General features: G+C 40.2%; 1 protein-coding gene across 5 annotated transcripts in view; it reads right to left on the reverse strand.

Annotated features, from left to right (window-relative positions):
• Window positions 1-27,441, reverse strand: part of LOC108138491 (homeobox protein cut) — a 74,414-nt gene that overhangs the window by 15,987 nt on the left and 30,986 nt on the right. For 3 of the 5 annotated variants that reach the window (XM_017260696.2, XM_017260695.2, XM_041710748.1), the window contains exons 2-4: window positions 16,826-18,028; window positions 1,463-2,016; window positions 916-1,094 (exon numbers count right to left, since the gene is read on the reverse strand). In XM_017260696.2, coding sequence (XP_017116185.1) covers window positions 916-1,094; window positions 1,463-2,016; window positions 16,826-18,028 — 1,936 coding nt within the window. The remainder of the gene's footprint in view (window positions 1-915; window positions 1,095-1,462; window positions 2,017-16,825; window positions 18,029-27,441) is intronic. The other 2 variants (XM_017260697.2, XM_041710747.1) reach the window with 1 other exon arrangement.

Consider the following 27,441-nt stretch of genomic DNA (forward strand, 5'->3'; position numbering starts at 1 on the left):
ATATATATATGTATTTATATAGTGTATGGCATATAAAAACGATTTATGATTGAAAATTGCGATAAAGAGTGATGGAGTGTGTCGTTCTGCTATCGATAAACATGCAGAACACAACAACAACATCGACAACAACAACAACAACAACAACGATAACAGTGATATAAAAAAAAAAGTCAACAACAACAGTAACAATAACATCGAACGCTCACATTCGCCCGATGCAAATATTTTGTCAGAGGTGAATATAAAAGGCAAGTTGAAATGAAAAATGAAAGGAGAGCTGTTTGCCTTTTTGGCCCATAAAATCTGGCGCCGTCTGCCCCATTGATGCCCCCCTCTCCCCCCTCCCCCGCCTCTCCAATCCCGCATATTACTCTGCTTCTTCTTCTTCTCGGACGGTTTATCCTCCGTCGGCGATAAGCGGTCAAATAAACCATAAAAATAACACAAAAAAAAAGAAAACAAAAACAACAAATAAACAAAAATAAAAAAAAGAAATACAGCGTAGTCGTCGTCGGTTTCAATTCAAAGCGATTGATAAACCAAGAAATATCGGAAAGGCAGAGGAAGCAGGATGAAGTAAGGAAGAAGGAGGGGGCAAACAAGAGCAAGGCAAACCGGAAGTACAGTACTGACTAGGGTGGATCGATTTCTATATATATGTGAAATTTGTATTTAAGAAAATCCAAATTTAAACAATAATTAATTTTATGGAAAAGCACAACAAAAGTACAAAACATTATAATGACAAATCTATTTTAACTTTCATTTGGCTGACATAGACCTTCTTTATTTATGCATTTTCTATTCTAGATTATTTCTTTTTCACATCTTTAAAAATCGATTCACCCTGCCAAAAGAAAAAAAAACATAGCCCTCCCCCGCTTGTAACTGCAACGCGAACTCGGGTCTCACCTTCGCTGATGGCATCACTGGCGCCATTCTTGAGCGCCTCGGCGGCCAGAGCTTTGGTCCGCTCGATGAGCAGCGCCTGGAATTTGTTGGGGTCGTTGGCGCAGGCGGCGGCAGCGGCGGCCGCAGCTGCAGCGGCGATGGCCGATTGTGGACTGAGCACATTCAGATCCAGCGGACTGCTGAAAAGTCAATAAATTCGTTGTGTTAATACTAAAGTAGATTGGAATCTTTATTATAATTAAATATTATAAAAATATCATACATATATATTTTTATAATATTTAATTATTATTAAGAGTCAGCAGAAAAGGTGGTTTTATTTATTTAAATCTTATTATGTAAGAACACACATTTTTTAATAAACAAAGTAAGCCCACAGCATTCAAAGGTTTTTTTCTATTTATTCTAACTGTGGTATGGATGTGTTTGCTAAGAATAAACTTTGCACTTTAAAGGTTTGATTGATTTTATAGTAATTATAGTTATAGTTATTTATGTCCTTCTTTTTATTAAATTTGCATATAATTCAATAGCTCTGTATACTTACTGCTGTTCCTTTTTGATTTTGAGCTCGCTGCTATCGGTTGTGCTGGCATTGACTGCCTCCCGATCCTCGGCCTCCTCCTCCTCCTCGTCATCGTCGTCGTGGTGGAGCGGCTCCTCTGGCTTGTCCTCCGCCTCCTCGGAGTCCACCAGCATGGCCTGATCGTGATCCTGATCCTGATCTTCATCCTCGTCCTCATCCTCCGCCGGAACGGAGGCTTTTGCTGCCTCTGGCAGATCGCCAAGGATGGAGGATGAGGCTTCCAGCGGTGTGGTGATGGTGGTGGTGGTGGTGGTGGTTGTGGTGGCGCCCGTACTCAGCTTCTTGTTGTTGTCGCTGCTCTGGCTGTTGTTGTTGTTGTTGTTGGTGGCAGCAGCGGCCGCCAAAGCGGTGGCCTCGGCCAGCGCCTCGTTGATCTGCTGCTTGTCCAGACGCGCCTCCAATCGCATAATGTGCTGACGCTTGACCTCCAGGTGCTCCTCCAGTCGCTGGATTTGCACCAAGTGCGTCTGCTCCAGCGCCCTCAAACGCTGCAGTTCGTCCAGAAGTGCTTTAATCTGAAAGCGATAGAAATAACAGATTAATTATTTAGAAATTGGAATAAATATGCTTAATAATAAAAATAAACTTAATATAAAATTTGTAAGATTATATATATACATAACTTCTAAGCCCAATTGTTTTTCATATTCCAAATTGAAGCTTATTTGTTATACGTTAATTCAGCTGCAACTTCATCCATCTAAAGCCTTATCTAATGTTATTGCCTTTTACCATCGATTGCTGTTGTCTCGTGTTTTCCACATTTACCTTCTGGGAAAATTCACATTTTCCACACATGTATTCCAGTGTGTGTGTGTGTGTGTGAAAAGTTCTCGAGAGTTATAAAATAATTTTTAATAAAATTAACAACGACGTCAATGTCGCTCGGCGGTGATTGCCAGCGACTGATGCTGATGCTGGTTTTGTGGGTGGTGATGGTGAGGGTGATGGTGGTGGCACACGTTCTCCAGAACAAACCACCCAACCGCCAAATGCCGCCAGGTACAGTGAAGCCCCAGCCCAGCGAACAGCCACCCCCGCTTTGCCGATGTGGGCTTTGTTTGGAACTTTGTTTGTTTGATGAAAATATGATAATTGGCAAATTTGACAAGGGAATTTTTCTTAAGTGCGTTGAGCGAACACACACACACACACACACACACACACACAGACACACACATCCCTTCTTCGTGCTCTTAATTTTCTTGAATCCCACATGCCCCCGACCTTAAAAAAAACCCCCCTTTCATTCCCGTTTCTTGGTGAAAGTTGACAAGATAAAGTTTTTCGACAGCGCCGTGTGGTATGCAACGAAATTTTTTAATGACAGCCAGGTGGGCGTGTCTCTTCCCCAATATCTGAGTGTGCGTGTGCGTGTGTGTGTGTGTGTGCTCGGGTATTTGTTATTATGTGATTAAAATTAATTTTATGGCGCGGTTTTTAATTGACGCATCTGCCAGCGGCCAAAAACGAAAAACTTCACCTGCAAGCCAAAATTCTATATATGTATATCGATCTATAGCGTTAATAAAACCACTATATATGCATTTTATTAGTTAACATATTCTAATAAAATAGATTAGCCAGTAAATGATATAATTTTTCCTATAAAGTTCGAGCAGTAATGCCAAACCAAAAGAAAACTGCTGATATCGAGCGGTTTTCATGGGGAATAGGTAAACCTTAACCCACATGCAAATAAATAAGTTGAGGAATCAACATAATTCTAACTACGAATTTGCGTGTCATTGCGTGATTTGTGTCGAACATGGGCATAAACAATAATTTCATCAACATGGGAACACCACACCGCACCACACCACATACAGCACACACAGCACACACAGCACAGGTTCCCCACTTCATGTGTCTATTTTATCAATATTTGTGGATGGGCCAACGACGACGCTGATGATTATTGGCCATAAACAATGGGCCAGAGCCATGGCACATAATTGGCATTAAAAAAGCATCAACAACATGCGTGTATGGCCATGTGGCATGCCGAAAAATGCAAAACAGCCGCCAGCCGGTTAATTCTATTATCAATCAAAGGACCCAGGATATGTGAAAGGGTTTGGGTTTGAGTTTTGGTTTGAGTTTGAGTTTGGGTTTGAGTTTGGGTGGGTGGGCATGAAAACGTTGGCATGCGTGTTCGATTTTTCATTAGCATACGGGATACGGAATAAGGAATACGGAACAAGGAACAAGGAATACGGAGTACCGAATACGGGACTCACTGGAAGAGCCACCCTTTCGAAAGGAGAGACATGACAAGACGACAAACGACTCAAATTAATTGCATAAAAATCTTATGGGTGCGGTAAGTCGGCGGTATTGAGGGGGTGGCTCTTCTAATTGCCAACTGCTTGGCAGACAAGCAAAGTGAAGCTCAACATCTACATCCACATACATGCACACCCCCCCTTTTCCTTGGGCAAATGAAATTTTTCAGCTTTCTTAAATAAACGTAATTAGCGAAAGTCGCGGGGGAAAAACACACACACCCGAATGGATTTGTTCCATCTTATGCTCGTCGCCGTTTGCGGATGAGTGGTAGTAACACATGTGGCAACTGTACTGCAGGACCTAAATTCAATATGCACATTTTTTTAAGGTATTTATGGGTATTACAAGAAGAAAAAAAAAAGACAAAGACAAAGACAAAGACAATGACAAAGCCAATGGCAAAAACTTAATTAGCAAACATAAATGACAATGAAGTTTGGCAACAAAGCGTATGCAAATGAAAGCCAAAATTGAAGGGGCGAAACTGTCATTTCGATTTTTGTATTTCCACAAAATTTTCGAAAAGCCCGAAAGCGAAAGAAATATTAAAACGATAAATCAACTTTTTGGATTTTCAGCAGCGCACACAGACAGCAGAAATCATTTTCAACCCTTGAGCACACGGAACACAAACTTTCTGCAACTCTTCTGTGGTTGATGAGGCTGCAAAAGCGTTTGGAATGGGCTTTCTATTCTCTATGTAGCATCTAACAGCAATCAAACAAACTATAACAAATACTTTAGAGGAGGGGAAGGGGTGTGCTGTTGGTTTTGCCACCCGTATTGACTGTGAAATTATGAAAATTTACATTTATCCCAACCCATTTCCCAGCTGGCAGAATAACTGGACAAAAGGCTGGACAGGCGAGTTGTTACCCAGGATTATTTTCCCTAGTTTGGGTAATAATTTTACTAAAAAATTTATAGTTGAGGGGGTGGGGAGGAAATGTGGAACATTAGCAGCGAGCGAAAAGCAAACGATTTGTAATTAACAAAATTGCCAAGCAGCCGAAAAGTACTCATTCCCCGAACCACATTTCGTTTCGTTTTACCCTTTTGCATAACAATTGACAAAGCAGTCAATACACATACATATATGGGGGGTTTTTCCACGATGAGGAGGTTGGGATCTGAAACAACAATAACAAACACTCGAAGGCAAAAGACGAGAAACGTCGCACAATTGGCAGCAGGAGTTTCGCCTACACAGGGCAAAATATTTCAATTTTAAGGAATAATAATCAAATGGTAATTAGGTATTGGTTACTTATCAAGAATTTAGCATATGCGTTAATATATCCATTTTTGTTTAGCCCTAGGTAATGGAAAACAAACAAACGCTTAAAAATTTAAATGAGATAAACTTTTAATAGACTCTTGAAACAATTTTTCTCTGTGCAGAAGAAGGAAGCATAAAATGCCAAAAGGAATTAAGGTTATGCCTCAGTCTGTCTCTCTACACATATAAATATATATATAAATTTATATATATATATATATATGTGCCACATGAGGCAAGGGTTTTCAGTGTGGAGTGGGTGGTGGTGGGGGTGTAAAAAAAGGGTTTAATCAGCGAGCAGCAGCATCTCACACACACACACTCCCACACACACACACACACACACACCAACACACACACACAGGGACACCAATCTACAAATACAAATTAACAATAAGCAATCAAAGACACACACTCACAACGAAACTCTTCAGGGCTTGCTTATAAAATAATTCTCTTCTGTTTTGCTGCTTTTTTTTTTGTTTTAGACTTTTAGGCCGTCAGCTGCCAATGGCAAAGGCAAAAACCGTCAAAGGAATTAAAATTCATTCGGGCATAAAAATTTTAAAATATATATATGACTGGCAGAAGCGGACTGGAGTGATGGATAGAGATAGCGCATATAAAAAAGGGGTAACTTTTGCCAGCAGCAACATCGTTCAGGTGGTTGGGTGGTTGGGGGGTTGTTGGGTGGTTTGGGTGGTTTGGGTGGCTTGGGTGGTCGCCTTGGGAGGCTGGCTGGGGGTTGACTCTGTTGTTAATTTCCAAAAAGCCAAAAGACAAATGAGTAAAAGGCAACAGCCGGGGAAGAAGCTTCGTCTCAATGTCGTCAACTGGTTTTTTTTTTTCTTCCACTCCTTGCTGTATTTTATGTTCCACACGATGAAAAAATATAGTATTTTATATGATTTGTTAATTTCTATCTATCCAATCATTTATTTTCTGAGTTAGATGAAAGATAGATATTTAAAAAAATATGTTATTATTATTAAAGCAATTTTATATTAATTATTTTTTGCTTGAAAGATAAGATATATCTTTTTTAAACAAATTGCTAAGTGTGTATTTAATATTTTACCAAAAAAAGTAGCTTTCCAGTGCTGAGAATAATAAAACCAAAATTGACTATTTAAATCCCGAAAAAGTACACCACAAACTTTTCTCTCAGTGCACGTCCTTTGCCGTTCAGCTTGTCATTGATTTTTGATTGTTTTAAGTGTTGGCAAAGGAGTAGCTCGCGATGTTGTGAGCGGTTAAGGGGGTTTTGTGGGGGCACAAGGCCTTCAAGTGATAAAAAAGGGGCATTTTCCGGGGGAGGGAGCCTTAAAGTCTGCCAAGTGCACCCCAGAGCTTTGACGCCAAGGCTTTTGTTTTGCTTGAATCGCTGTGAATGTTGCATTTTTGCAACTGGCAATGCCCAAGTTGGCAATTTGCAACAAAAGATAACAAAGAATATGACGAGCGAGAGCGCAAACAGAAACGATGCAAAAATAATAAAAGAAAAGAGGAGGAAAGCAAACATAAATACAAAGCAGAAACAAAGACCCCGAAAGAGGTCACATATGGAGAAGTCCCTACAGAAAGTCGTCCCCCCCCCCGCCCCACCCCTTTTCACCAACCAGCCTCCCTCAACTTTATCCAATCGAAAAATGATTCATCTGAAAGATTTCTGTATTTATGGTATTTACGACGATACTTTCGTTTAACCTTAAAAAGTATTGTAAGATTTTTTTTTTTTTTTTTTTTTTTAAATAACAAAAATGTAAAGACAAACTTTAAAGAGTTGAAAAGAAATATTTGCCTTGAAATAACAAATCAAAACTGAAAACTTTGCAAAAGTATTTACATGCAAACAAACAGTTCAATTGAATATTTTAATGATTGCGCGCCCTTATTCACTCACTCAATCGCCTAAATCATTCACTTATTCATTCATTCCCACTGACAGACAATTCATCAACTTAAAGACCTCAAATCGCAGGTAATTTCCCCAGAATTTTTGCATTATTTGTCAATTGCCGAGGGAGGGGGGTGGCGTTTAGGAGGCGGGGTTGGTTTTTCCAAGTGAGGTGGAGGGGGGCGGTACAGACGGGGGCTCTGGCAATTTACAACAATTCAAAGGCATAAATCAAACATTTTGCAAGTTGAAGTTGGCACGAAAACGTGCAATGGGTGGGTGAAAAAGGGGTGTAGAAGGGGTGGAGAGTGGTTGTCAGTTAGTCAGTCAAATAGTCATTCAGTCAGTCAGTCATTCGTTCATTCGCTTATTTACGCACACACGCACACAGCGGCAGAGTTATTGAATTGATTCGAAGGGGATTTTTCCGAAAGGGGGGCAGTTGGGGTTTGGGGGGTTTGAAGCTCCCCCTTGGGGGCACGCAATTCGCAACTCGTTCGTCTTTCGTCTTTCTTCCTCCTTGATGTTGTTGTATTTTTTGGATTATAAAGTTTTGTAATTAAAATTTGACAGCTTTACAATTCCCAGGACCTCCCCCTTTTTCATCCTTTCCCCCCCCGCCTTGTCTTTATCACTCTAAAATATCTTCTTCTTTGCCGCGCACATTTTCTTATTAGAATTTTACAATTTTCGATTTATGTTTCGATTTTATTGTCTGCCATTTTGTGCGTGAGGAATGGGTGAAATTGGGAAATGGGGAAAGTGTGTTTTGGCCCTGACTATGCTTAACCCTTAAGTGGGCGTGCTGCTTGCCTTAGCCCCCGGCCCCAGCCCTTACATATGCATATTTTTTTAATCAAAGTTGCCCACCTTAAACCCCCACTTTGCATACACTTTTGTTTCTAATTCGTTAAACTTTTGCTTAATAATTGTCTGCTCGGCACACAGGCCAACAACAAAAAAAAACCCTTGACTTTTATTCATATTGCCAAAAAATAAAAAAAAATAATAAAACAAACGAATCAGTTTTTTACGTATATTTTTTGTCGATAAGCACACGATGTGAGATGGGTGGCCCATGGGTTATTCGGGGCCCAGTCACATGTCTAATCCTTTTGCTTATTGATATGATATCTGCACACGCAAAAATATACAAAAAAAAATATATATATACGAAAAAGGTTGTGTATGCCAGCAACATTTTATTTTATATATGGTTTACTCTTTTTCCTTCTCAATGGCGTGGGGGTTTGAGGTGCCTTTCATAATCAAAAAACGTTAAAATCATAGTCTAGACAATAATTTATGAGCACGGCACATTGCTCATCTCTCGGTCCTGGTTTTTTGGTCGTGTTTTTGGTCCAGCCCGCATGGAGGAAAGTCCCCCACACCCCACCCCTCTACGCCACTGCCGCTTAACCCTCGAATGCCAATCAACATCTCTCGAGCAAACAGTCGTAAGGCTCGAACCGAAAGTCCTCTCCATCCTGTCTGATGATCCTGCTGCTCCTGCTGCTCCTGGTTCCTGTCATTGTTTTCTGTATGTGTGCCTTTTATTTTTTTTTTTTTTTTAGCTTTTTCGGTTATTTTTTTTTGTGTAAGCCCTCAATGGAGATATGTATATCAAAAAATATGAACGGATGGGTATAAAATAGCAAAAGGCGGGGGTTTGTCAGTTTCTAATGGTTTCAACTTCCTTCCGCTTGCAGTTGTCCTTTTTGCCAGCTTTTTGTTTCCAGTGAAATATGAAAAATGGGGGAGGGGGGGTTAAGCAGGTGTCTGCAACTGCAACACACAAAGCTACTTAAGGGGTTAAAAAGGGGTGGGTGCGGTGGCCTAAAGGTTAAAGTCAATCCGCCGACAGCTGCAAGTTGGGCAAATAAATGCGAAAAACGAAGAGATATCGATGAAATCAAAAAAAAAAAAAAAAAAGGCCGCTAAGCAAATACAAAATTTATTTCGATCTAAAGGTCGCCGCCAATTTTGTACTTATCTTTTTTTTTTGAAGGCGTGGCAAGGCGGAGGGGCGAAGGGCGGAGGGCGGAGGGGGGCGGTACTATGACGGGACACTAATTTGATTTGAACATCAGCGTCAACTTCTAATTGAATTTCAGCCCCTCATCGCTGTCTGTGCATCGATTAACTCGCCTGCGTCTCCTTCTAAACTCAATCTTCGTTTGATGACAATTTCATTCCTATTAGTCGGCAGAGATGGGGCTTCAAATGCCACTGGAAATGCATAAAAAGCACCGAAAAAGAAGTCGGGAGTCGGGGGAAAAAAAAAGATATGGCCAGCTTATTTTAATTGCCCGCCTTGTTTTAGAGCAGCGGTGGGGTAAAGGAAATGGCAGTGAAATTGGTTGGTTTTTTGGCTTACAAAACGTTGGATTGAAGGAGAAAATTTGTAGAAAATGTTTAATAAATATAATAAAAATAGTAAATTAATTGCAAACGTTATGAATACAAATTAATGTTATTTCTTTTCAATTGATTGAATGCTTACTGAAATCCTATAAATAATAATTTAAGCAAAATTATGCATTTTGTACATGAAGCAGCTTTTTTTCTTGGCTAAATGGAATGTGAGAAAGAAGAAACCAAGTGTTACTAATTTAAAATTAACCCCACAACGCCCACTGTGCGTCTGGGGCTGCGGTCGCATTTTGACCGAGCCACGGCAATTATTTTGACGACGCTTAATTTGCGTTGAGTTGGAGATTTCTCGGATGCGGATGATGACGACGACGAAAACGGAGATGAGTCGAGATGAGATGAGATGAGATGAATTCAGATGAGATGGCAATGGCGATGGCTACAAAGATTGGGGAAGATTGAAGAAGATGGGGACGGCGGCGATGTCGCGCTTAACTTGCATCAAAATTGAAGCGACAGCATAGCAAACTAATTAAAGCCCAGGCATTTACCGCCCCAAATTGAACGATTTTTATGCTTAGCCTTTTTTAATTGTTCGAATTTCGAATGGATGGGAATGGCTATGGGATTGGGATTGGGATTGGGATGGACCTGCGTTTGATGGCAACAAAAACTTAAATGCAGACCAGCAGACGTTTTAATGACATATTTCACGTTATTCTTTTTTTTATGGCATTTCATCAGGGTGTTTTTAATTCGAAATCAATTGTCTAGTTAATTGCTAGGTTCTTTTTTTTTTGTGGCTTAAAAACGCGACACTTCTTCTTTGTCTGAAATGATTTAAGCTTCTTCTTTTTTCTGTGCGCCACATATATTTAATGGCGCAAAAAGTAGAGGCTGTTAAACCGTTCCCACTTGGCAATTGCAAGAAATTCTTGGTCTTGTTTTTTGTACTTGGCTATCTATCATAATAATCGCTTTGGACTGTCACACGTACACACATCGCCGAAGGTTAGCAAACAAAAACGCCAACGGAGGCTAATCAAACACATCAGCAACATAAGGCAGCAACTTTAGCCATGACAGCGAGAATATCTGTAGTGGATTGCAAACGCTTTTTTCTCACTATCTTCAAGATAATAAATTCAAATGCAAAGTTAATTAATTGCCGAGTTAGCTATTTGCCGTGGGATCAGCACAACAGCAACATGTTGCTGCTGCTGCTGCTGTTGCTGCTGCTGCTACTTGCTGTAAACTCAATTTAATGGTAAATTAATAAAAATAATTTGGAATTTGATTTATCGACAGGCAAAAAGGGCAAGAGAGGAGAAGCTGTGTCGTCTTGTGCTAATTGAAATGCTAAATTTCCGTTCATGCCTGTAATTGACTTGGAGGCCCAGAGGTGCGATGTGAAATCGAAATTGACAATTTTACAGATTGCCAGAAATTGCCAGAGATATTTTCTATTGCCCAGCAGCCATATCCATGGGTATGGGGGATATATGTCCCAAAAATTAATGGCTACAAGACTTTGGGCCAAGACTTGGCAGATTTTTCATTTAGCATGGCATTGCAGAGCACCCACCCTCTTCGGAACGATTATTTGTTGGTCATAAATTACGAGCAGTTCGGTTTTTCTTTTTGGCCAATTGCATTTTCGACTTGTCACCGTTTTAATGGCCTTCAATTAGATAGAGCCCGTGTGCATGTTTTTCTATATTTATGAAGTGGCGAAAAAAAAAGGAAAATTAGTTTTCCCTTTTTAATGAGGCGGTGGAAAGTTCAAAAAATCCAACAATGATGCCGATGCTGATGCTGATGCTGATGCAACAGCCGTCATAGCAGCAGCAACATCAACAATAATTTTTTTAAATTCCAAATTGAACTGAACTAGCTCACGCAACAACAAAAGCCCGGCGAACGAAAATAAGGAAATAATCAATTTAAAAAAATCAAAATCACACATTTACCCAGCACAAAACTATACTAAGTACTAAAAGTACACCACACACACACACACACACACACACCGCAGCAGCAATCAGTCAATGTGCGAAAGAGAGGGCCTGATGGGGCCAGATAGAGAGGCATTATCTATATGGCCGGACTGCTCAGACACTCGCCGATCAGAATCCATATGCGATAAATAAATTGAATTTATCCGCAATTGGTCGAAAAAGGCCAGAGGGTGGGTGTGTGTGTGTGTGTGTGTGGGAGTGTGTGGCTCAGGGGCGTACAAAAAGGGGATCCCCCATGGGATATTTTCATGATGTTATTGTGAGTTATACACTTAATATTATTTTGATTTAAGAACTGATACTAAGAAAGCTTTTGATAATAAAATTATTATATATATTCCCTTAAAATCTCTTTGAGTACCCCTTTCGGCCTAAGCCACTGTACACGATAATGACTGTTTTTCACTTTAATCAGCAAATACAAATAGCAACAACAGCCACGATAAGCACAGCAGCAACAGCAACAGCAACAGCAACATCCAACATACAGCAACTACAGCAGCAACAGCAGCAACAGCAGCAATCATTGCAGGCAGAGTAGCAGAGTAGTAGTCCTAAACTAAGCTCAATGTCTCCAGCAAAATCCATGTGCCATGGTATTCGTGTGCTGATTGATTTGAATTGAATAATTGCAATTGTGCGGCTGGTATTTGTATTTGTATTTGTATTTGTATTTGCATTATTATTATTTATTATTCGCCATATGTCTTTTTGTACATTTTTGAGTTCGTTCGTTTTTGTGTTCGAATTGAGACTAATGACAAGTGGAGAGACCATTTCAATAACTAAACCACTAATCCGATATGTAAATTATAAAGGCGAAGTAAATACATAAATTGGCCAAACCCTCACCCGTTTCATTATGTTGTGGAGCGCACCGAAAATATTGTAGTTTAACTTTTGCTTCGATTGGCATCATAACTCACACTAAATTCGAATAATCGCCAATAATTTGGTTTTGCTTCGTTTCAATTTCAAACTTTTGACAATTGTCAAATAAGCAACAAATATACCTAATGAGAATCAAATTAATACAAAATCTAAAATAATTGAGCTCTTGCCTTGGAATCAAACAAAGATTACGAATTCCTACAAATTTGGTTTGATTAGAAAAAGAGAGAAAGAGAGAGAGAAATGTGCGAGAGTTGACAAATATTCTCAGGGGAATCGACATTGAGATCGGGATCGGTTCGAATCGATGAGTTGTTTAAACAGTTGATCTGCTGCTAACTTTTGCCGGCTGGGTTTAATTTTAGACCATTTGCGTTAGACATTTGATGGATTTTCCGCTCGATTTGCATTTTAAAATATACGCTAGCATTGTCTTTGGAATGGAGCGTGTATCCAAATATTTGGGTCTATCAGCCAAACTGTGGCACATTCTACATACATATATAGTGGAGCCAACCCTTTCGGATTTTTCGGGGTTTTGCCTCTGACGTAGACAGTCTGGCCAAACACAACTATATTCACACATATGGGGGCAAAACATATACTCCAATTCCAATTCCGATTCCAATTAGCCGAGAAAGCCATCAGTCAATGCGAGAATTATATTATTTTTGAGCGACCATCGTGGGATCGAATTAAATTGGGATCGCAGTCACGCGATGATAAGCACAAATCGAATTTTGTGCATGAAAAATTATGATTATTTCTATTATTTGTAAACCGATTATCTATCACGCCCCAGCTGTCGTTTATATGCTGGTCAATGGATTGTTGTGTTGATGTTGACGAGATGCGGGACAGAAAACTAAGTTTTAAAATAATCGGGTTTTCTTATCAGGCATATTTTTGGTAAAAATTCTATGATATTTTCTGTATTTAAATATACAAATTTTTAAAAAACTGTTCTATTCCAAACTAAGAAATGCTTGAAATCTAAACTACAAAACCACAGACTTATCAATGACTTCCCATTTTAGAGGCCACTTCATAAATGTTTGTGGTTTTTGATTACTCCTAATCAGATTTATTTTTTTAATATTTTTTTTTTCAGCTCCCTGGTGTTAGGATAAACAACTAAATCTAGCCGCAGAGCAAAGTCCATGAAAAATTGATTTCGTTTTGGGGTTTGGCCTTTTTTTCGACGTTGTTTTTTTGTTTTGTTGTGCATAAAATAAATATGTTGATATATGTCGATAAAAAAATTCTAAAAATATATATAAAGTCAAACATACACATTTTTGTAGGGGCAGATAAAAACAGAAAAAAAAAGCGAAATTTGAAATGTGAAATGTGAAATCGAGACATATCAGATGCGGTTGAATTTGTTATTTAATAAATACATTTCTTGTATGCCGCCGGTTTTTTCCGCATATGCTGTTTGTTTTTGTTTGCCGCGTGTGATAAAATTAAAAAAAAAATGTTAGCAAGTGCCACCGAACGTGTCGTTTTTGTTTGAAAATAATATGTGCTTACTATTAGTGGCAGAGCAAAATCGAAGCGGAAGCTGCGTTGGCTGGCATGCTGCTAATTTGTTGTTCATTTGTTTGCGCTGTCAAGAAGCGTTTAATTTTTCTCTATTCTCTATTTGGTTTTTGATTATTTGTGTGTTTTGTGTTTTTTTTGTTGCGCTTTATTTTTGGAAGCGAGACGCGGCCCAAAGCACTTTGTCTATAAAAATGCACTTCTGCGAAAAAATAAACACATGCCTCATAGCCAAAACAAACGCACCACCACAAAGTGTGGAGCTGCTGCACTCCGACTCTAACAACAAACAACTGTTGCAATTCCATTTAACATGTTTTCTGGGCAAAAATTTGCGCCACAGACAGTTGTGCTTCAAAAAATATAGTAGTTGTGCAAAATATGTAATGAGTATACAAGTATTTCTGTTTTCCACAATTTTGAATATCTCCACAGATGATTCTAGGAAGTGGCTTAAGAGTGAAATTGAATATTGAAAATCTGTTTCTGTTTTAAAATCTGATTCCCATTTTACCACTAGTATTTTGCCCACAACTGTAGATATATCCCAGGGCCGCTCCGTTTATATTCCTGTCGATCATCTTTGGCTGCCGCTTCGAGGACAAAAAAATATTGTCGCATATTTATGAACATGTGTAACAGATAAATCTGAATCTACGCACACAGCAGCGCTCATAAGTGATTTAGTTGTCAGCCGAGTGCATTTATCACAGCTGTGCATGGGCGGCTATTTGGGGGGTGGTTGCTGCATCGAAGGAGCGGTTTTTTTTGTTTTTTTTGGAGGGGGGTGCAGAGGTGTCGTCCGGGCGCCAGTAATCAAACTAATGAGCTTGGGCCCACCAGCAGGCGGCCAAAATAGCTTTTAATGGATTTCAAATAAGAAAACGCGCACAAAACGCAAGGAAAACGCAAGCTACAAAAAGGGGGAGTGGAAAAGGACAGGGGTGCCGATTTGGGGGGGCTAAAGGTTTAGCAATTAATCATTTTTGAAAGAAACATTTATTCAAAACTCTAAGAAATACATAACAATCCTTGCTTTTTTTTTATAAAAACCCGCCTGACTTATTTAGCCCCCTTTGTGAATATTGTACCTAAGCCAGTGGTGTCTGGCCAAGTGAAGTGATAAAACATTAAAGAAATGCGCTGCTTCTCCTCTTTTTCTTTTCATTTTTTGCCCTCCTCTTTTCAGCAACACCTAGGGGTTGCTAATGGAAAAGAAGCTGCTGCTGATGTTGCTGCTGCTGCTGCTGCTGTTGCACTTAATGGCAAATGATAATGATTGATGCTAAAATGCAATGCACCACACTCCCGTGTGCACATCTTCAAATCAGCACAAAAAGCCACACGAAACACTTCAAGTCGAAGCTTTTCACGGGTGGTTTTCGGGATAAGCAATCATTCAATGCGGTGTGTGTCACAAAAAAAAAAAAATAAAAGAATACAAGGAAAAAAAAAGGGGGAAGATTGTTTCTGATTTTTGCATTAGGGAAATTGCTAGGTTTTTAACTTGTTGGTTTCTGGGGCTTCACTGCTGACTTATTTAACGTAATGCAAGACTTATAAAAAGTCTTTCAATTTTACAAAAATCCATTCGTATTATTGTAAGTTCCAAAAATCCTCTAGCCAATTAACAATAGATCTTACACTTAAAACCCTAAGGTATACTATCTCCCTAATTTCTTTCCCATCCTTTTTGCAACTGGTGCTGTGTAAACAAAGGCATTCAACAAATTTGTAGGCGTAAAAATTGTCTTGTCAATATTTTAATGATATCACTTTACACCCCCTGTTTTTAGTCCTTGTCCTTGGGAATCCCAACCTCCTCATCATCCTCGTTTTGCCTGCCCGCAAAAGTTTCCTTCTAACTTTTTCCCTTGGCTTGATGTTGGGTTGATTTTCCGTGTCCCAGGGAAAAAAGGCTCAAATCCCTGGCTGTATGATTTTTTTTATTTTCGCTTTTTTTTTTTTTTTTTTTTTTGCGCCAGTTTGTCCCTTTTTGCCGCTTCTTCTTGTTCTTGGGCGTGTAAAGAAGAAGTCAAAAGTCCCGCCGCCGCTCATTTGTTTGCCTTGTATTTTACTTTTTGTTTTTTTTTTCTGTTTTTTTTTTGTTTTCTATTTTTTTCCGGTCTCGGTTTCGCCGTACTCGGGCAACATTTTTTCTGTTTGGCTAGAAAATTACAAGAAAAGTGGCCGAGTGGGTGGAAAAGCGTGGGGGGGTGAGGGGGGAGGGTTTTGTTTATTTGTGCAAGTGTTTTCTCAATTGTGCGTACTGGTTTGGGGTGGCGGCGGTCGGTCAGTCGTGCGTCGTCGTCTGCGGTTGAAATTCCTCTCCTTGGTTATCCTGTCTTCCGTTTTTTTTTGTTTTTTTCACTCCTTTTGGCAGCCCATGGCATCCTTTTTGGCCCGCAACACACTCGCACATTCCGAAATAATTGCGGTGTGGGCGGCGACGTTTGTCTAATCTTAACGGTTTTACATTTCATTGCGCTGGGTAATTGTCTGTCGGTGGGTGGGTTGGTTATTTTAAGGATATTGGACCTAAGTCCGCTACAGTTTATTAAATTAAAAAGTCACTTAAAGTTTGGTTTTATTTTTCGATGGCCAGACAACACGGGGTTGTGCTTAATCCATGGTACTTGAACTAACATGGGGATGGCACTTGAAATTTAAGCCTTTTTTGTTGATTTAAAGAGAGCTTTTAATTTAGTTAACTTTCAAGCTAACCAGTAGTTAAATATTTATAAACATTTTGGGATTAAGCCTAAAACAGTAGACAATAGTTTACTTTCTAGCCAACTTGCAACTACTTTTAGACAGAGGAATTGGTTTTCGCACCATGATTTTTAAAACCCCTATAAAAATTTAACCGCATGTTAAACTACCCTTCAGATCGTACAGTTTCTTAACTTGGGCAGTTTAAGTTAGTCCCAACTTTAAAGCTCATATCTTGTCAATCTAACAATTCAAATTGTACTATACATTCTAGGTTAATATTTTCATTCCAAACTCATAACCTTCGGTTAGCCGAAACTTACCTCTTTATCTTTGGCAGCTAATAAAACAGCAGGCTGGCCATTGTTGTTGTTATTGTTCTTCTTCTTGCGCTTCTCGCTGTTGCCGCTGCTGCTGTTGTTGTTGTTGTTGTTATTGTTGTTGTTGTTATTATTGTTGTTGGTGTTGCTGGTGGCTGTGTTGCTGGTGGTGTTGTTGTTATTGCTGGTGTTCGTATTGTTGTTGGCGCAATCATCGTCCTCAGCCGAATTGGCCACATGTTGCTCACTTTCATTGCCGCCATTGTTGTTCTTTCGACTACAACTATTATTGCTATCGGTTGTGTGATTATTGCTAACATTTAAACTAGCCTCCCCCGCATCCTTGGGCTCCTCAAGATCAGCATCCTGCTGCTGCTGCTGCTGCTGCTGCTGCTGTTGGGCTGTTGCACTTGGCTCAGTTCTGGTTTCTTGCGGTGCATCCAGCTCCATATCATCAGCATTCGACTGCACCGAGGCATTCTCCTCCTCATCGTCCTCGTCCTCATCCTCCTCCTCCTCGTCCTCCTCCTCTTCGTCCAGTTCCTCCTCGTCCTGGTGACTACTATTGTTGCCGGTGTGATTGATGTTGCTGCTGTTGCTGCCGCTCTTGGTGTTGCTAGTTGCAACCGGAGATGCTGCCGCTGCTGCTGCTGCTGCTGCAACAGCAACTTCTGGCTGCTCTGCGTTTGTTGCAACTTCAGTCGCCGGCGAATGCAACGGCGATTGCTGTTGCTGCTGTTGTTGCAATGCCGCCGCTGCTGCCGCCGCTGCCGCCTCCATCATCATCATCTGCTGGGCGTGGTTGAAGAAGAGCTTCGGATTGAGGCAGGCGCCGACACCGCCGCTCTGTTGCAAACCGCTCTGCAACTGCTGCTGCTGCTCGGCGCTGAGCAACGGCGGCGAGGGCGACGGCGTGTTTGTGTTCGCCAGCAGATTGCTGCCGTTCTGCTGCTGCAGCGTTATGGCCGCTGCAACAATGGAGCTGTTCAGCAGCTTGTCGCTTTCGCTTTCCACCTGCTGCTGCTGCTGCTGCTGCTGCTGATGCTGCTGCTCCTCCTCGCTGTCGTGTGTTGCTGTTGCACCTGCAACAATTGCTGCCGCTGCTGCTGCTGTGTCGCTGTTGTCGCTATTGGCGTTGCTCTCGGGATTGCCGGTGGATAGCTGCTCTTTGAGTGTGTTCACTTCCTTCTCGGCCAGGGTAGCGCGCTGAAAAATATACAATAAACCAATAAAATTATTAATTATAAATTTAAATATAATTTTCAAAAATCAATATAAGCTAACAATTTGATATTTATAACAATATAATGTTTGTATTACCATCAAATAAATATGTTATATTAAAAAAAAAGGTTTTTCTCGAACTGATTTGGTTATATATTTGCAATGGCACTTCAAAGAACCATCACCGCTTTAGAAGCTAGGCAGCAATGTCAGGCACATATGTTGCCTTTAGCACGAACAATAAGCAAAAAGTTTACGTCACCCCGCCGCCCCCTTTTTCACTCATCAGCGTCGGCCAACTATCGACCCTCATTAATTTTACTTTTAAAGTCATTACGGGTTAAATTTAGCCAAATTAATACGTTGCAAAAACTTTTGTCGGCCCCCGAAAATGCCAAAGCACCAAAACACTCGCAAACACACATACCAAATAGGCCAACAGGAGTCAGACGGAAGGCTTAAAAAACATTCCGGGGTATTTCCGTCTGCATTAGCAACCAAAAAACCAAAAAGCCCAGCAACAACAACAACAACAACAATAAAAGCAAGGATCTACAGCCAGGACCAACAAATTTATAGTTTATCGTTGGTATCGATAAGCCCAACTTGAAAATTTTCCCTGCTATTAGTGACCTGACCTTCGATGGGTGGTGGAAGTTCTTCTCCTCACTGGATTTAAATGCCAAATGAGAAATTAAAACAACAAAACAGAAACCATTGGACAAACAACAACAACAACAAAAAAAAACAGAAATAGTAGAGAACTCCCCAAGAAGAAGGTTACAAAAATATGCGGTGCAAACTTTTTTGGCAAATTAGTCTGGGTCCCAGACCAGAATCAGAATCGGGATTTTGCCCAAGTTTTAAGGCTTCCATTCGTTTGGCCTAAGCCCAAGCAGCCAGCAAATGGCAATGACTTTTGCTTCGATTTTCCGTTGATTTGTACTTGTTGGTTCGGTTCGGTTTTTGGGGTTTTTGTGCAATTTTATTTGTATAAATACCGGAAGCTAGCTGAAAAACCAGGACTTCAGTGGGCGTTGCAGGCAATAAAGAACTTTGGAAATTAGTCGATGGGCACAGCCAAAAACTACTATTGAGTGTGAGTTTTAAGCCTTTGCCGGTTCTTAGCCAAGTTCTACTTCATATCGATGAAGGTCCCCACCCCTCCCCCCCCCTATCACCTCTTTCTCCGATTTTCGAATAAAGTTAAGCAGGAAGTCGTTACACAGAGTGTAGAAATGGGCAAATGGCGCTGGATAGAGTTGGCTATGGGAGTTTGTGGTTTTGATATCAAAGCAATTCTAGTATAATTATTCCAGGGAAGAAGTTGTGTCTTATCCAGCAAAGCTATAATGATCATAGATCCATTTATAAATGTGTTTTGTAGAATCTTTTCCCTTTTTGTGCCGAACTTCCCCTAATAGCTCTTACTCAATCCACAATGTTCGGCATTCGATGATTTTCAGTATGCTTAATGACAATATCGCTGGGAAAAGCAAAAAGCAAAAAGCAAATCATTTTTCTTGCCCTGCCAGGCATATTTGTCAACATCATCATCCTCATTACGATGGAATCGAAATGGGATGGTATGGTGGGCCACTCGTCGCATAGATATATATTTATGATATTTAAAAGCTCTTAAGTACAAACAACAGACAAGTGGTTGGGCGCTCCTGGGAAGAGAGCTGCAGTTTTGTCCTTCGTCCTTAGCGTCCGACATCCTTTTCGAATGCCAGACACACAGGCAGACAGCTGCAAACTGGGTGGTTTGGGTGGCTTGGGTGGTTGGGGTGTGGTTATGCCTCCCTTCGGTGGCTCAGTGGTTGCTCTGTTTTAAGACCTCGGTTGCCGTTGCCCGTGAGCTGCTTAAGCTTGAAAATTGTTTTCATAATGGCCAAGAGCGGCAGCGGCAGCGGCAGATACTTTTCCGTTTTCATTTTCGTTTTGATACCCGGCTAGCATTTCCATTTCCATTGCCATTTCCATTTCCATTTCTTTCGCTGACTTTTTGCTGGACCGACCAGACCAAGAGTACCAAAATCGATCACTGAAACGCAATCCCCGTGGGAATGTTGGCACCTGTTGTTGTCCGGTTTTTCCACCTCGGGAAAATAGTTCCTTGGTCTTGGTCATACCCTCTATCGTACACTCTCTGTTCAAATCAATTAATGCCAGCCAGTCCAACGATTCTGGCCCACTTCGAGTTGGGCTTAGCAGCAGTTGCCAACCAAATGAGTTAATTAACTAAAATGCGGGTGGCTTTGCCCGGCATTTTTTTGGTTTTTATTTTATTTTTTTTTTTTTTTTTTTTGCAAGTTGGAGAGGGTTTCTGTTTTTTTTTTTTTTTTTGGGGCTCTGCCCACTTCAATGGCTCTGCGTTCTCGTCGTTTTGGCCCGTGTGTGTGGTCAGCTTATGGCTGGGCAAGGCTTTTTCGTATTTTCGTGTATTGAGCACCCTTTTAGCGCAGCCCCGGCTCCCCTTTTATTTTTGGGTTTCATTTAATATTTTGCCGGTTGCCACTTCAAAGGATCTTTTTTCAAAAAAAAAAAAAAAATAAATAAAAATATATACAAAATATATATATATATATTAAAAACGGGTAAAATCTCTCGCGCGCGCTAACCAAAAATGTTAAGTGAAATGTTAGTCCCTTGTCTAAGGGTCTGTTAAAATTCCATTCATACTTAAATTGAAATTGGGAATGGTTATGGCTTGGCTTAATAAAATATATGTATATATTCTTATGGATTGTATTGGTTTGTTAAATAAATTTCAATAGCTCATTTCTATGGCTCATTTGCTTTGTACTCAGACTGCAATTGTATCAACTATTGGCAAGTCCAACTTGAAAGTCCTTATTCCATTTTGAGCGCCTGTTTCTGTTTCTGATTCTGATTTCGATTCTGTATTTTATTTTTATTGTATTCTTTTGGTTTTATTTTTTTTTTTTTGTATTTTGTGTGAGCCCGTGTGTCGTGTGTGTGTGTGTGTGTGTGTTTGAGTTGTTTGCTCGCAATTGTCGTGTGCTTGGCACATGTCAACTCATTCGCCAAAAGTCCCCCCCATTTTCGCCACACCCTCTGAAGTTGCAGCATGCGGCATTGTCTCAAGCTGTTTGTCTGAAGTGAGTTTGCCTCAAGACCTCTCTCTCTCTCTCTGTCTCTCTCTCTCTTTCTGTGGCAAAAAGCAAGGAACAAGAAACAAGGAACAAGGAGCAAGGGGCAAGGAGCAAGGAGCAGTAGCAGCTGCTGTCAGGACTTCGGGACCTCTTTCTCTGGATTTCAGTGGATTTCAGAGCACTTTTTCAGGGGAGGTTGGGCTGCGAGCACTTTTTGTAATTAGTACGAAGGCAATGTTATGAATTGTGTACTTCAACTTAAGCTCGAGTGCCTTCATCTTGTTCTTATTCTGGTTTTCTGATTTTCCAGGGGGCACATACATGCATCAACCCCCTGTTTGGAAAGGGTTAACACGCGAGGCGGCTGCATTGTGCGGTTTTTGGACAATAAATCAAAGCAAATCAATGCGAAAATAAATGGGGATGAGTGGTTGAAGGTGGCACACGCCGTTACTCCTTTGAAGCCAGTATTCACAGTTTTTGCTTTCCTAGTTAGCTGCGAAATTCGAAGGACTCTCAAAAGTCCCTCCCTTAACCCATGACTGCCACTTAAACGCCTACATGACATGACAGGCTGTCATGGGGAAAAAGCAGTGCCCCCAATCCCCAAACAAACAAAAAAAAAAATGAAGATGACGACGAACCCAAAGCGTTTTTCACAATTACACACACATTAAACAGCACAAGCCAGAGATAAAGCTCTAAAAAAAGTAGAAGATGGCTACAAGGGGTTAAAAATAGATACATGTGTGTGTGCGTGTGTGTAATGAGAGCGAAACATTATTGTAGCCTGACATTAGGCGCTGACAAAGGAAGGGGGTAAAAAAATAAAGAAATAGAAAATGGAGGTTAAGCTTACGCTTTGACAGCCACAAATGCTAAAATAAGGATAAATATCTATTTATGTATACATGGTATGTATAAATATGACAACATATATGGGGCACACACTTAACAGGCAAATGAGTATGACAGGATTATTATTTAAGAAATCAAGAAGTATAAGGAAAAGCAAAATATAGAAAGAAGCCTTTAAATAAACCTTTTTGTATTTTTTGCATTGTTTTGATTTCTGTTTAATTCAATTTCCTTCGCTGTACAGAACATTCTCAAGTTTCTGCTCTTTGAATACCTAAAATAAAATTACCCTTTCCCTTCAGGCCCGATTTCATAATCCTCGCCATAGCGCATTTAAGCAGCTCAACTGTTATCCATTAATTGCTCGGGCTGCTTGTCGACTGAATACTCGAGGAACTCCAACTGAAAGCCCCCCAAACTGGATGCCCCCACAATATTCTTCAGATTCGGGGCATGCCTTTGCATTTGCTTTACAATTTCAAACATCATTAGCAGCGCACACAGAGCCGGTTTTTGGGGGGTGTGGCAAACACACAAACACACACACACACCCATGTGCATATATATCCCTTTTTGCTAATTATTTATTTAAATATTAAACAAAAAATACCCAAAACACACACAGAAGGAAAGAGTTCAAACCCGACCTCAGAAAAAAAAAAAAATAAAATAAAATAAAACTGCAACAAAATCAAAAAAAAAACTGAAAAGAGTGGCATGAAGTTAACACACACACACAGTGAAATAACCACTCACACACACACGCTAACACACACAAAAGGAAAAGAGAAAAGACGAAAATGATGTATTGATGCTGAAAGAGAGGGGGGCAATGATATGGGGATCCTGTCTGCACACAAATAAAAAACACACACACTCACACACAGGAGGAGAAGACAAGAAGAAGAAGAAAGAGAGCCTGTATATGCAAATACATAACTGTACATTGGTTGAGATACCGTTAGAGATTTGAGGCTCTTGTGTGCCTTCTCTTTTGGCTAACTAATATTTTCTAATTTAAAATTCTGTTTCTTTTTTATTGCCCCACACACACACACACACTCTTACACACTCACTCTTACACACAGACTGACAGAGAAAGCAGCCCCCCGCACATACGTACATATGTAAATTTATAACATTCTCTATTTACTTATCAAAAATCAGGCAAAAGGCATTGAGAAGGGGTTGCTGTTTTTACTTTATTTTAATTTTTTTTTTTTTGTATTTTATTTGATTTTAAGGTCAGGGGGGTTGGTTGGTTGTTGGTAACTGAAAACTGCGTGCACGCCCAAATGTATGCTATACAAAATATAAATTAGCTTTGATATGCGAAGCTGCTGACGAAGATGAGAAAAGTCAAGGGGACAGGGAGGGGGGTTTTGGATGATGGGGCGTGATAAAGGGGTTGGGGCTCTCTGTAAAAAAGGATTATGTACACGCGTGCCCTGCATATGTGTCTGTTTTTTGGCTGCGTGTGTGCGTGTGTGTGTGTGTGAAAAGATGCCGGAAAAAAAGGATTAATGCGTGCGCCAAAGCAAGAAGAAGACGAGACTTGGCGAAAATTTACAGGGGGGCTTTTCGATTTTTAATGCGTTACATGACAGCGGCAAAGAGTTCAGAGGACTTCAAGTTCTTACGTTGTTTTTTTTATGTTTTTACCATGCCAAAAAGTGTCAAGAAGAACGCATGTGTGTGTGTGCCCCGCTGAAAAGATACAGTTACAGAATTCATAATACCCGAACATCTGCGAGAGTGTGTGAGTGGGCATCAAATTAGAGGATTTCTAATTGCCAAATGCGCAAAGGAATGGGTAAATAAGAGGGTTAGAAAAAGAGTGAAAACGGGAAATACAAATGGCTGATTTATATAGGACTAAAATATGATCCATCGATGGAAATGTTTTATTATAATCAAGAATCTTTGCTTTGAAACCATAATATTAATTAGAACAATTTTAAAGATACCAAAATAGAAGCTACTCTTCTCCTAGTTTAATTTTTTTTTTTTGGGGATCAAAACTCAGGTGTATTTTGTAAAAACCCTTTCTTTAAGCTACTTTCATTAGACAGAAAAATGATAATTCCTTTGCCCAAGTTTTGCTACCATTTAGTGATTAACGAGAGGCTTTACAAATCCCCCGTTTTCTAAGCAACCCTTTCGGTATTCCACCTCCCCATCGCCCAATCTCCACTGCCCCCACATTGAGTGACCAAAAGTAATAATAATTTTTTGGCTTATCCTTATTATTACATAACGTATGCATACCTTTTTTTGTATGTCCCGAAATTCCCATTCCATGAAAGCCGGACCAATCGTACATCAAAAATGAACGCTGGACATACGCACACATGTGTGTGTATATTATAGATGACCCTTTTTTGGGTGAACCCATTGTTCTGTCTGCCTCATCCCCATCCTCTTTTTATTCGGTAGGCCTTTTTCGGTCAGGATTTTTGTTGTATGTATTTTTTATGTTTTTTTGCTAAGTAAATAATTAAGCATTACACTGACCAAATAGCACAATGTGAGGGGTTTGGGGATGGTCAAGTCAAGGCAAGGCAGAAAACGGGCCCAGACAAATACAAATAAATATAACTCATATGTGGGCATTGTGTGGGTTAAAAGGGGTTTGGGGGATGTGTTCGGTCAGGCCATACAAATAATGATTAGAAACGCCCCCCCCCAAACCCTTGTAATTTTTGACATTTTTATGCGGGCCTCAAAATGCTTTCAATGGGGATAAAAAACAAAAAAAAAAAAAAAAAAAAAAGGAAAGCCGAAGGGTTGTCCATTACCTAAAATTTGACATTTTAAAATCTAAACGAAATTAATGATTTCAGTTTTGTCGTGCACATTACAGTACAGTTGTGCGCAAAGTATGTGAATATGAATGTGAATTTGAATTTGAATACCTAATTAAATATTATGTGAATCCTTTTTGGCCTTAATCAGACCAAAGCATTAATATAAATGAATGTATTAATGTTTAAGGCCATCCATCCCCCCTCCACCAACGAGAATCAATAATTCTTTGTGGGTGCTGTGAGAAGAGGCGGGCTCTGCCGAAAAATCTCTTAATTAAACCGAAAATGAAGCAATTTATTATTTGAGCTTGTAGACAAGTTTCTTTGCTCCTCGACGCTCCACAAAAAAGGACTAGACCCTTTTTCAATCAAAATTTCCAATCAATGTCAATTCATTATGCCAAGTTGCCTCCATCGCTTCATATCTCTAGCAAAACCAAGGCAACCGAACGGAGGTGGTTAAAATTCTGCTACTAAAGCAACCCCCAAGACAAAACTCAGTTGGCATTTTTAATGAAAAGCCCACGACGACGCCAACGACGACGACGCCAACGACGATGGAGCGAAGCCCAAAAGTTGCCTGTCAAGTTTGCCTAATCAAAATCGACAACGTTTTATAGTTTGGGCATTTGTCGTGGGGTGGGGGTGTTCTATAGAGATGAGAAGTGAAGGCCTCACCTTTTTCGCCGGCTTAGACTGGAAGAGTGTGTGACAAACAAATATTTGAGAACGTAAATCAGAAATCTTTCGCTTTCATTTGGCAATCCTTTTGTGCGCGCGGCAAAAGTCGGGTTTGAAGTATTGTGATGGTGGGAGGGTGAAATGGAAATCGGATGGCTGCTTTCCACTGCTGTCCTGGCAAAATCGAAAAACATTTCGTGTATTAAAACCGAAACGAATTAATTTAATTAATTACAATCATGTCTTATTAGAGACGTATGAAGGAGACGACGAACGCAAGACGTTGTCCTTTGGCAAATCGCTAAGTGGGGGGGGAAATTGGTAAGGGGGCGACAGTTTTGTTGCTGGCAAAATGAAACAACGGCGCGTGTCAGCTGCCAAAGAGTTGCTTTTGTTTCAAGTGCTGCCAGCGGAGCTTAGTGGGTTAAATTTCGTTGATAAGTTGGGGGCGTTTTTTCGGTTGGGTTAAGGGTGAGCTTTTGGGTGGTGCTGGTGGTGGTGGTGGTGGTGATGGTGGTAATGGTGGTGTAGTGGCGCCAAAATTTTATGCTCACATCATTTATAAATGCCTGATTTGTTATTTACAAAACGAGACAAGTTGCGGCATTTCGGAATTTTCCATTTGGGGCGGGGGGTTTTTCAAAAGGGAGGATTCCTTTTTGGGTTGCAAAATAATACATATATGTATGCGTGAGTGTGTGTGTGTGTGGGCGTGTGTGGGTGTTTGTGAACCCTGCCACTTAATTTGAATTTGAGTAATTGCCCAAGTAGGAGAATTCGCTGAGGAAATTTTTTGTTTCCCCGTTTTTTGTTGGGTTTAAATCGGGGCAAGTACTTATTGTATACGATTTCCAATAAATTTTTGTTTCTCTTTATGCAAAAATCAATTCTTCAAACGGATTTATATATATGTAAACAACTTTCTGACTCAGACAAGTACTGAGCAGATAATCCGTATCCACGCATTCATATAGCACTCAATATATCTCAGACTTCTTTTAACACTTTGCTGGCCATTGTTGTTGCTGCTGTCGCTGTTAATTAATTTCTGCAAAAATATTTATTATTATTAGTCGACCCGCAAATGGCGATGGCAATGCACTCGGCCAGCCAACACTGTACATACATATATATATTATATATGTGAATGTTTATATATCTGCATAAAAATGCATGCCACTGATTCGCACTGGCTGAACCCCCTTAACCCCCTTAACCCCCCACAGTCCCCTGTCTCTTTTTTACCCCCCTCAACGACTTGACTGTCACTAAACGGCTCATCTAACTGCAATGCTTCATAGAAATTTGTTTGTATGGCCGGAGGAACGTATCGGAAAAGGGAGCACCACTATAGGGGTTAAGGGGTGTTGGGGGGTTAAAGTGTGTCTGGGGGGGGAGGGGTGCGGTCTGGCTGGCGGGCAACTTATTTTTACAACAACAATGAACCAGTGAGCAAGCGAGAGAACACAAATCACAGAAATGAAAATCGAAAAGTGCATGCTTCTCCCATATAATATCAGGCAAATGAACAGGCACAAATATTCATATGCATATACGATATACATATATGTGAATGCACCGAAAAAAAAAATTAAAAAATATTTTTGCTTATAAAACTATAAAACTTTAAGGTAAAGTCACTTTCTATCAGCAGGGAATATTTACCAAAAGATTAAAACCATCTTTTAGTGATCTTTAGAAAGTTGAATATTTTTTCAACTGTGCATCTATATCTGCGGCTGTATATGTATATCAAAATACTATATACTTTGTATCCGAGAGTCGGGGGGCAACAACAAATTTACACTCCAACAGACGATGTCGTCGTGCCAGTCACTCAGTCAGCCAGAGCGGCTGTCTATAATGCAGTACCACCCCCCCCGTCGACCCCCTCGATCCGCACTCCCATCCCATATTCCTCATATCGGTT

This window comes from Drosophila elegans, unplaced genomic scaffold (genome assembly GCF_018152505.1).
Source record: "Drosophila elegans isolate 14027-0461.03 unplaced genomic scaffold, ASM1815250v1 contig_149, whole genome shotgun sequence".
NCBI lineage: Eukaryota > Metazoa > Arthropoda > Insecta > Diptera > Drosophilidae > Drosophila > Drosophila elegans.